Here is a 12,168-nt window from a genome sequence, read left to right on the forward strand (position 1 = left end):
AAGCAAGATAATTTTTTCCAGACAGACAGATAGATATAGGTATGAGAAAGGATCATAATACTGTTTTAGCATCAGGAACTACAAAGGATGCTGAAGAGCTCAAAATGCAGAACCCTAGGAAGTGGTGGAGGCCCACACATTTTCCACAACACATAAAAGGTAGAATGCTGGTACTGACCATATTCACTAGGCACTATTTCAGACACCAAGAGCACAGCTAATAAAACTCAACTCGTCTCAAAGAGTACTCTTGCAGCTGCCTGCTCAAGAACAAGTCATTAAGGTTGTAGACAAGTGCAAATATGACTGAACTATGACAATAGGAAACTCACAACAGTTGTGAATTTACTCATCCAGGTTGCTGTCACATGTCATGTCTCACACTCTAGCTCAAATATAGTTTTCCTCCAAAAAACTTCAAGTTCTTGCATGTTTTTCAAAAAAACTATTCTGGTTAGAGCTACTGTGTGTCTATCCACACTTTCCTCATGTACTGAACATGGAGACACTGTAACTCCACGAGTGTATCCTTACTGCCTAAATGTTACTGCTTCCCATTGTTACATAAAACGGTTCAAAGACAGAAGTCTTTCGCCTATTTTATGAAATAGTAAGATTTTTTAATAAATGAATGCAAATGCATGTGGATGGATAAGTGATAAACAGGCAGTGGGAATACAAAATATGGAAAATATTGCCAATGCATATATCTGTCAAACACACAAAAAAAATGCTAATATTAATTGACTGCATTTGGATAGCAAAGCAGACTACTGTACCACATTTAATTTGGGCAAACTCCTAAGCAATACCAGGAAATTACTGTTCTGCGAAAAGGTGCTGCAACACACTAATCAGGAAAGCAGCACTTATTGTTCTTTTTTTTAATATGAATTTCTAACCACTAACACGATGTGCAGCTGTGGGAAGATAAACAGGATGCTAGATTGAAGGACATGCACACGAATAAAATGCAGCCCTACTACTGATACCAGAAGCAGGCCATTACGTCTGTCTATGGATGGTACTGCTTAGATGAGAAAATCACCATGTGGCTAACAATTTTTCACTTTACAACCTGCTTTCTAGTCAGTTCAAGAGCCACTGTGAACAACTGCTCTGTCTTATCTGCTCTAAAATCCTTCACTGTCAAAGGTGCTGTACTAGAAACAGAAAATTATTTGTGTCAAACTGGCTTTAAATTAATAATGAAGTTTTACCTTCCCCTAAAATGCAGAAAGTCCAGAGTTCCACATATTTGTAATTTTAAACCTAACCACTAACTAGAGAAAAATTTAAATCTATGAAGTAATACTATACAGAGTTTACATGGAGAATAAAAAAGGTCACTGTTTAATATTTTCCCCAACATTTTATCCATAAAACAATTTTGAGGGAAGAAGGAGAATATATGTTATCTTCATTTTATATGTTATCTTCATTTTCCCCCCACTATTTTTGTATACCCCCTCTCTTTCCTCTCTTTTCAAAAGGAAAAAAAAAAAAATCTCAGAAAGTGTTAGACACAGCACAGATGCCTGTTTTCCTTACAGCAGAGCCTTGAAAATCTGAACTTGCTATTGAGCAAGCTGAGGGAAGAATTTCACCCTCACCTTGGCCTTCCCAAGACAGCCCATCAGCCATGCATAGAAGACAAAATTCTGTTCTGCCTCTGCAGTTGAGAAAACTTACCTTGGATACTGAACGTAAAATCTAATCAGGAAACCGGTTAGTGAGACATTCCAATAGGAACAATTACTTCAGCTTTTCTTGAAAATACTTATACTAATCAAAATGTTCTTTTCAAATACTGCGTTACATTTAAACCTGTGCAAATGGACTTGCACAAGAAGCCTACAGATATAGAATGCAGCAAGTCTGTGTAGTACAACCCCTGAGATACAGCAAAACCAGAATGACTCATATTGTTGTAGTAAAAGAAAAAATCAATTGACAGAATCCATTTCACACGCTCTATCTGAAGGTAAGTTTGGCAGTCTATCAACTGTGTAAGTGAAATTTTCATAGCTTTGACACAAATACGTCCACTAAAGAGAGGCTTTTTATTTGAGAAGCAGCTTTCTTAAGTGATATGGGTAACTGAAAAATAAAGCTGTCATTTGCAGAAGGTTTTATTATGTTAAGGACTGCCAGAAATAATTGGCTTTTACAGCAGGAAATCTGGAGCAGCTGAACATAGTTCAAAATAACACGGCTATCTAAAGGAATTTTTTTTTCCTTCCTCTCTTGAACAGAAACTTCACAGGAAGACAGATGTAGTTCAGCACCTTAAATTGTAGCTAACACCTCTTTAAAAAACATTTCAAATATACTTATGAACAACATAACACTGTTATATTTACTGGGAAAAAACCTTTTATAACGTTTTTAAGCAGCTTTTATAACCTGCTTGCATCACCTTTAGCTCGATGGTTATCCCGACTATCCAACAGATAAAAAAAGGGAAAATTTCTGTGCACATAAAAAGCAATGAAGCCTCTAAATAACACCTAAGTGTTCCCTGATTTTTTTTTCAGTGACTACATAGTCTACAGTTTTGACAGATACTACATATTCATATTCAGATCCATAGATATTCTACAGATACTAACATAGCTTTTAGTATTTGGGAGCAAAATATAAATGCCCAACAGACAGTACTTAAAGACTGTTAAGGAAACACATCAGACTAAGTGTAAACTCATGCAGTGTTGTCTTCCTGAACGTCAAACAGATAAAAATAATCTGAAGGTAACTACGGACTGAACTCTCACCTAAATGTATTATACATGACTTCTAGTATTAACAACTTAGAAGTCAGTGTATTCAGTATTTTCATTTAAAACGTTCATTTTCTATGTATATCCAGCAATGATGACAGCTACTAAAAGGATAATAGTAAAATCTGCTTGCTATAAAATCTGCAGTGCAAAAAATGTTTCACAGCAACAACACCGTCTTTTACAGCAACTCTTTCTTCCATTTAATGTCATAAAGAAGAAAACCAGGATGAAAGTTCATATCACCTACAGCAGGAAAGAAAACTGAACACTGTTCCCTGGAAGAGACACCGAAATAGTAACATGTCAACTAAAGCAACTACTTAATCACATATGAGAGGGGCATCCAGTTCTAAGTTAATATGAGAATCAACAAAAAATCTGCAGTGCTGGCTCCTGATTTTATTTATGAAATGGAAGAAAGGTTACTGTAATGCTATGAAGCCAAATCAATTAATATAATGTAGCATGGAAGTTCTATCTTTTTCAATATTCTTTTGGGGGAGAAAAGCAAGTAAATAAAACTACTCATATTGGAATATTTAGCTGCAGAATTGTGAAATACTTTAGAATAATTCCCAGTGCTGTTGAAGCACTGTTATTTAAGGCATTGCACGTTTGCTTACCCATTCAATGATGGCAGAAGAGAAAGCAATGCCAAGGCAGAAAGTTTTCTTCTTTCTGGCTGAGTGATGTTATCCATCCGATCAACCCACATTTCAATCATGTTACCAAGAATTTGGTCCAACTGCATTGGGAAACACAACAGTCCTTTTCAGTTATGAGCGCATCAGTGTGTTTAGTAAATAATTTATTTTAATTTTTCTAGCAACTGATACTTTAGTCTTGGAAAGACACCATACAGTTGTACACCCGACAGAAGTAACAAGCAACAGGTACTTTTAAAATTTTCTATGACAAGCCTTCCAGGCCCTGAGCCCTCCATACCATTAGTTGTAACCTAGATGTTTAATATGCATTTCATTTATGAAGAAAGAACTAATTCAGGACAGCAAAGTATTCAGTTTTCCCCAAACAGTCTCACAGAAACCAAGCACATGGATTTATTCTATTTTATCTACACAGTGACAAATTAAGAAACAAAAACAGCAACAAAAAATTATCTGTATTATCTGAAAACTGTATTATGCTCCAGAAAAGCAAATGACTAAAATTTCACTTAAAGATGTAACAGAATACTTGCAGCAAATAATCCTCACTGTAGCAAAAGTAACCTCACCAGTGAAACTGAAGCACACCAAACCTGATACTCTAGAAACTTGGGAGAATGATTGGAACATTCTCCACATGCAAGACCCACCAAGCTGGCACAGGGAAAGAAATTCTCACCCTACAACTAAGGGGCTAATTACACAGCTAATTGTGGGATGGAGCAAGAAGAGAATTTAAGAGCTATATAAAAATTTTAATGGGATGTTGTAAGTAATTATGGCAACATGTAGAAGTTGTTATAAGGTGTTCAGGGAAAGGACAGAAAGAGTGGAAAGTGCCCTTTTCAAGATTAACTCAGCAGGAACAAGAATGGATAACAGAGAGGGAAGTTTCTTCAGGTCAAAAGAAAGCAAGACTTCCTAATGTAACACTGCTGAAATACCAAGACACAAAAAAACCAGAAGGACACAAAAGGACAATAAGCCTTACCTCCTGACCCAATTCACATGCCATCTGGCTCAAAAGTAATGAAAAAAATCTTGCATTTTGTAGCAGAACTCTACCCATGATCCCCAGATAAGTAGACATCACCACTGGATATCTCTGAAACAAAAATAACCAAAACAAAAGGTGCTTGTTTTAAGTAAAAGGAAAATATTTGACACATACAGCAGCAATACCTGGAAAACACCTGTATTCATCCCTTATGTTTTTAACTAAATTTTAAATTATAAATTGCAATTTAAGAGGCTCTAGGAACAGAAGACTGAGTGAGCAATCTTCACTAGAATTCTCAGTTCTTACAATATGAAAACTATGGCAATTTCAAAGTCAATTTCATCCAAACAGCCAAGACAACTTGCAAGGTGACTTTAATTTTAAAACCTGTATCTTAGGGAACTAACAATTTATTGTACTGTACTTTTGAAATTGATTATGGTTTCAAGTTACTGCTTACAATTTCAGCAGCATTAAGAACACTTAGTATTTCTGAAGTTGTTACTTTTCTCAGATAGAAACTGTAATACTTTTGCCAATAACTAATCTGCAGGTGTCTCAAAATTAACTGGATACAGTAATAAGTTCATTATTTTATTATCTTTGGTTATTATTTTTAAAAGAAGCTATAGATTTTTTCATATTAAATTCAGCAAGTAACAATATAACTGTATTTTGTAAAATAGCCTACTTGAGAAACAAAATACCAACATTTATTTGAAAATTCTAACCCAGATTAATACATTCTGAGTAGGGTAAAATGAATTTATTAGTCTTAAATCAGAAGACATTTTAATAACCTACTCTCTATCTTTGTGCTTTAAACAGCAGAAAGTATTTTGCTATAGAGTATTACTTGGCTTAAATTTGGAAATCTTATTCAGCTCAGTAATTGGAGCCACATATTGATATTTCAAAGTCTTCAACGGGAAAAAAACCCAAAGGTTTTGATCAAAGAAGTCAAAAAGCTTGAAGAATTTCTACCCACTGATTGCTGCTAGAACTGAAAGGTTGAACACAGTTAAAGCATATTTGATTTTACTCATTTTCATCCAACATAAAAGTTTGTTGAATACAAAGAGAAAAGCGAGAAGTGAAGACATCTAAGCCAGCAAAATCTTAAAGACTCTATCTCACATCCTTCTACTCCTCAGATATGCCAATTAGGAAAAGAAGGTCAAGTTGATCTTCTTCTGGTTCAGTTTGTTTTTCTCTGGTTCACATACAATTAAAAAGGAATAGTATGTATCTTCACCAAACAAACAAACAAACAAAGAAAAAACCCCCTCCAACACCAACTAAGAATTAGACTAGGTCTAATGCTACAGGTCTTAAAAGTGTTGATAGTGAAGGAATGGTGGAACAGCAGAATAAAATTTGTGCTATTTTATTAAAACAAGTATTAAAACACTACATGACAAAACAAGTGATAGGTTGTCTTTTCTTGTGTTACTGTGTTAGTTTTAAAGACTTTAAAACTAGATGTCAAAAATATATCACATGCTCTTAAAATAAGAGAAAATACAACATCAATATGAAAAACTGGAGATAAAGAAAGGTGCTGTCATTTTCCAAAGGAGAAGTAGAGTAGTTAAAGTAACTCTTACCTCCCCATCTATAATTCCCCTGAATACTGATGGCAGAAGGGGTTGAAACATTTGAGGACCCAACACAGGGTTGACTTTTAGGACATTTTCTACAACCTTAAGAACAAAAGCAAATTAGACCATTACTGAAGTACATTCATAAATCTTAACCAAAGCTTTAAAACCATGTGCACTGGTGTACACATATAAAGTGCTCATAGTATGCTTACGATTAAATACCAGCAAACCCCAGACTGCTGAAACTATATTCTAGTAAAATATTCTACAAATCTGATCTGCATAAACACACTTGGTGAAAGATGACAGGTCAATGAAACCCACCTAGCCAAGCACCTCCCAAGCCTCCCCATGGCCCAGGCAAAGTTGATGAGGTGGCTTAGAAAAAAGGACCTCAACCATGGTCCCAGGAAAAGCAGCAGGTTGAGGTGGTTGGTAGGGTGAAGTACCAGCAGTTTAGGGCATATTTCCAGAGCTTTGTCATGTCACCTTTTTAAGAAACCATTATTTAAGACTTACCAGCTCTTTGCAGATGTGTTCTCAGAGGTCATATTCTGGGTACCTTACTCTGGGGTTCCCAGCGTTTAGACTCTTTACCCTTTTTTATTCTTTTTCCCCCCACACGCTGTTCCCTGAATTAACTTGTTTTCCTGCCTTTTTCAGTTTTTCTTTTGATCAGGTGATTGTGCTCTACCCTTGCATCAGGAGAGTTGTGAAGAGGCTGTGAGAATAATGGGCTGAGGCCTCCTCACTCCTACTTCCAGGTAAAGACAGTGGTGCCAAATGTGTGAACAAACCGATGCATTTATTAAGGTTCCTCACTCAAACACACTTCATTTATTTCCACCTCAAAGGAATTCCAGCAAGGATTCTGTGCTCTTGACCAATCTCTCCTAAACATTTTTTTTAAATTTTTGAGCCTTGTTCCCAATAGTTTCATTTAATACTCTACTTTTTGCATTGAGAAAAGTGTTAAGGAGTTGACCTTCCTCAATGCCTCTCAATTTTGTAGACCTCTAATATGCGGAGGCACAAAAGAGGTTTATTATATACAAAGGTAAACATAACTCTTCCCCTACTCATCTTCCTGAGTACTGCAAGTTTGGCCAACTCCTTTGCTCCCACAGTCTTTTTAAACCTTTTATTGTCTGTGTCAGATAATTAGAAAATCAAGTCACATCAAGCCTCAGCAATCTTACAACAAATTGTCTTATCAGTCCAAATTAGAGTTTTTCAACCTTATTAATTTAATTACTGTTCTAATGTCTCTTTACAATCCAGCCAAAGCTGTTTGTAGGAAACTATTTCAGAGAATACCTCGGGGTGTTTCTGTTCCCAATGCTTATCTAGATTTTATTTTAATTTGTTTAACAAGTCAGCATAATGAACCCTGACAAAACTTTCACTTTTTCTAAAAATATTTACAAGGATGATAGCTCAGTTATCCCTCTGGAAATCAAGAGGACATACTAGGAAAGTGTTCCAAGTATACTAGACAAATTCTGTAGCTAATGCAAGGTCACACTGGGACCCGAGTGAATAAATGATTCTGTATTAGCAGTATAATTCCATTTTAGAAATCTGATTAAAAGCTGCTGCACAAAACATTTGCCCAACTGCAGACTTTAAATAGTATCACTGATAGACTGAATTGACATTTTAAATTTTGAAACTAGAGGTGTTAAGCTCCTCACAGCAGTAACTACAAACAGGGAAAATTATCAACTTCACCAGTTGTTTTCTGTCCTGGATTCAGGAAGCAGTTGTGTTATCCACCAAAAGAGACAGGTGGGAACCAATTTATATCCTCCATCACACTTAAAATTAATTTAATTCAAGTCCAAGTTTTCATAAACAACACAGAGGCCCCTGCTAGTGCAACCACTGGAAATGTTAGAACTAGTACACTACAGCTACTAATCAGGTATCTTTCAATGTATATTCCACCTTAATTTCCTGAAATTCTTCAAAAGACACATTCAAATTAATGTTATTAATATTTCAAAAGATTATGAGTTCCACAACACCATTTGAAGGCTGTGTGAAAACATAACTTTCTGGTGCTTTGAAAAGCCTTTAGTAATTTTATTTAAGCCATTGCAGCCGTTACAATAGCAACTTACACCAAAGGCAAACAAAGATTGTTTGAAGTCTGTCTGGTACCAATGGAAGTATGTACACAAAGGAATTTTATGGAGACCATATACATACACATCACATTCAGTAAAGACTGGAAAAGTTTGCTCTACACTCACTAGGTCTCTACACAGATGCACAGGCTTCAAAAAAGTACTTAAACCACCACTGTTGATTTAACACCAATGTCAAATTCTGATAAATACATTTGTCTTTGTGTTCTACATGTTCTAAATTCTATTTGAAAATATTACATTACAAAGCTGAGCCTCTGGATATTATTTTCATTATACTCCACCTTTAAAACTTGAACTTGACCTTCTGTAGTTATGTCTTTCAAAAGCTCACAAAATGACCGACATAAGTCAGCTGCATACATCTGAAATAAAATGAAAAAGAAGGTATTATGCAATGAATTTAATATATTTGTATATATTTCAAAACTCAAGGGTCTCCTTAGGGTCTACATATTCCTAAAGACCCAGCTTCTCTTCAAAGATTTTATCTGCTAAAATGGTCATCATTCTAAACTAATTAAAATCTAATCTAAGCGTTTTGTTGTGTTTTTAACATTGCAGGACATTTAAACAATCAATCTCAAAGAATTTTCTAATGAAGAAGGTGTGACAAAAGGCATAATATCTCTAGTTGAACTCTGATGGAACATATATTCATAATTTTAATCTGGTAGGATAATAAGAGTAATTATTATTACCCAACATAGGACTTTCTCAGATATCAAACTACTCAATCAATCCACAAAGCACTAATTCTAAATAGTAATATTTCCAAATCTGGGCATCCACCATGCACTATAAAGAGTTAATATGAGAACAGTATGTTTGTATACACAAAAATGAATAAGAGCATACATGTTTGTGCGTATGGTATGTTCCAAGATGAGAGAAAAAAGTTTGCCAGTAAGGAACTGAGGTGGTAATACGCATCTTCATATAAAGGTAACATACCTGCAAAAATTCAGATGATGATAAGAAAATATAAGCATTGATGATCTTAAAGCAATTTTTGAGGTTTTCAGAACTCAGCTCTGGAAAAAACAGAAATTACAATCAGAATCTGACCACCAAACTGAAGTACAGACAAGATGATTTGTTTCTAGAAGTTTTTTTTTCCTCTTGCAGCTTGTAATGTCAGATGCCAACAAGCAGAAAAAAGATCTTAGATCCAGTGCCAATCAGGTTCTCTCTCCCTGCAGAGACAATTACAGAAGTAGGATGACAGCTCTCATGCTCAAATGGAAGCACAAGAAATCCTACAACCTCAAAAGCCAATGCCAACTAAAAACAAGAAACAAAGTCAGATATGGATGTAACACTGGGCTGAGAAGATATAAATGAATAAATGACAGAATAAATGAAACATGTATTTTAGAGACTTGCAATTATGGATAAATGGTCTTTCTTACATGGAGTCAGTAAAAGCTGCGCAGAAAGAATGAAATAAAGATTGCAGTTCTGCTCTTCTGACCCAGATGCCATATCAAATGGCATTGAGCTGACACACACTGAGCTGCAGGGCACAGCTTGAGTACTTCAGTAAAGAGAGCATACGTGTCTAAGAGACAGATACACACAGAGGATGATATACAGCAGCAGTTTGAAAAGAGAAAAAAAGATATATCCTCAGGCACTACCTGTAGGACTGTTTAAGAAAAAAAAAAAAAACAAAACACTCTGGAGCATGTATAAGCAGACAGCAAAATGAAAAGTTTCAAAGTTTCACATGGATGTTGATACTAGTGCAGAAAGTCTGCACTGTATAAAAACAAGGCAAAAGACCAAAAAACCTCAAAGGGATAAATTTCCTTAAAACCAGTTTGGGAGACAAACTATTCTTAAAAGAAATTGACCTCAGCTCCATCACCTTTAAAATATCTAATAAAATCATCATGGAGAGGCAATAGGAAAATACTTTAAATGAATTTTAAATAAAATTCCTTCACCAGATGGAAAAAGCATCTGACAAGATTTTATATGTCTCTCATGGCTTAGATGAAAGCAGCTGTAGGAAAGTGTGGCTTACACCTAGTGATATTTATATATATGAAAACTTCTACCAAAGCCAGTTATCACCATGACCATGGCTGCTTTTCCATTATAGCATCTGTATATTTCTGGGGAGGTTCAGCAGATTTTCTTGTTTTCCCCACCCACTAAGCTGAACATTAATGTTCTTCCAGTCGACACTGGCATAGGACAGCTTTGCACTCACGAGTATGCTCATACGTCGGTACTCAAGTCACATCTTGCAATCATTTATTATGATTATTTTTGTCTCTTGACTTGAAAAGAGAACAACAATCAATCCAACATGCTCATCAAAAGATTCCAAGATATATCATGAGTTTAGCTTCAGTAGCATATTTCTAGAGTTACATATTGCATTCTCCTTAGAGGTCTGCATTTGTGGTTTTTTTCTTTACTGGATACAATCATATTTGAAGTTTTAGAGACTGAAGCAAGTACACAAATTCTAAATAAATGGTCATATAAACAGGAAGTACTACCAAGTTTTCCATAACTTTCCATTCTGTGATTCTGTAGTAACTGATAAAAAGTAATAAAATGTGTATAGCAATAATTGTACTCCAGGCCAAAATGAAAACAGGTATGACAGATGGAATGAAAATTACAGAACTTCCATCACTCATCTGCAGCTCAATGTTTAGCAAAATTTTCTAGAAAGATCTAATGTTGAACTAACTACATTTAGAAGCAACCAATTCTCTTGCCAGGTTTTCCTGAATCATACATTTTTCTAAATCGTTAATGCTCTGCTTTGAGTTTTGTTTGGATCAAAGGAGTTAGTACAGTTCCAGCAACCTGGTTTTTGCCAGTAACTTTAAAAATACAGCACATGTAAATTAAACTTGATGCTTCTTGGAACAGGTATGTCTGGATTTTGACCATATTCCCAGCCTAAAACTGTATCAGATTCAACTGACATTTTAAGCAGCCTCAGTGCAGAAATGCTTCCATCCTCAGACAATTATTGTATTTCTCCATTCTGAATTATTTAATACAAGAGATGTATTAAAGAGACTGTGCAATCCCTCTACAGGGCAATTACACTTCAACAGAGTTTAAACCATAGCAGCAGTGCTGAACTGATAACCAAGTATGACAATTATGCTGTGAATAATCACTGTACATCAGTCATAGTGCCATAATCTTTGAAGGTCGGTCACTTATTCACATCAACTGCAACATTTTGCTTCCAAAGGCAAGTCTAATTGACTTGTATAACTCCTCTGACATCTACTTCCTACAGCTGTACTATCCTGAAATTACAAAAAGATCTTTTCATAAGGACAATTACATCTGGAAGGGAACAACTACATATTATTTTCAGATTAGTTAACAAAGGAAAATTTAAAAAACCCTATATATATATATATATATATCTTTCCCTGCAAGTTAAAAAATCTCACATATTAATTCCTCTCTCCCTGCCCTCCAGCCCTTCTAGTTCATTCATGTTGACCTCTGACATAACTTTCTGAATGACTTACACACTGATGTAGAAGTCAAAGATACCAGAAACATAGCCACATTACCTGCATATTACAGCAATTCCATTCAGTAAAAATAAGTTCAGAAAACAAAGGTCAGGTGGTTAATATTCCTTAAACTGTATTTTCAAGAACTAATTTTCTGGACCGTCTTGCTGCTAGCTTTCCACTCTACTCCAAAGGACACAAGCACCTTTTTAGAACTTTCCTTCACCTCATCTGTCCTTTGACTTCTACTTTGATGACTTCAGACTGAATTGAAAACCAGACAATCTTATCTCAGACTGTTACGGCACACAAGATTTTGCAATTTTAACTTCTCAGTTAAAACCCCTTGTTCTGATAGCTACATCAGCATGCTAAGAAGGACAGAAGAGTCTGACTTGAAGTGATGGAAGTTTCAGCTGAATCATGTTGCCGGTGTACTGGAAAAAACTCTGCTACA

The 12,168-nt window shown here is 35.4% G+C and overlaps 1 protein-coding gene across 4 annotated transcripts in view; it reads right to left on the reverse strand.

Annotated features, from left to right (window-relative positions):
* Positions 1 to 12,168, reverse strand: part of IPO11 (importin 11) — an 82,814-nt gene that overhangs the window by 24,834 nt on the left and 45,812 nt on the right. For all 4 annotated transcript variants that reach the window (XM_056513741.1, XM_056513742.1, XM_056513743.1 and 1 more), the window contains exons 25-29: positions 9,160 to 9,239; positions 8,490 to 8,570; positions 6,059 to 6,154; positions 4,443 to 4,556; positions 3,407 to 3,528 (exon numbers count right to left, since the gene is read on the reverse strand). In XM_056513741.1, coding sequence (XP_056369716.1) covers positions 3,407 to 3,528; positions 4,443 to 4,556; positions 6,059 to 6,154; positions 8,490 to 8,570; positions 9,160 to 9,239 — 493 coding nt within the window. The remainder of the gene's footprint in view (positions 1 to 3,406; positions 3,529 to 4,442; positions 4,557 to 6,058; positions 6,155 to 8,489; positions 8,571 to 9,159; positions 9,240 to 12,168) is intronic.

The sequence above is a fragment of the Oenanthe melanoleuca genome, chromosome Z (genome assembly GCF_029582105.1).
Source record: "Oenanthe melanoleuca isolate GR-GAL-2019-014 chromosome Z, OMel1.0, whole genome shotgun sequence".
Taxonomy (NCBI): domain Eukaryota; kingdom Metazoa; phylum Chordata; class Aves; order Passeriformes; family Muscicapidae; genus Oenanthe; species Oenanthe melanoleuca.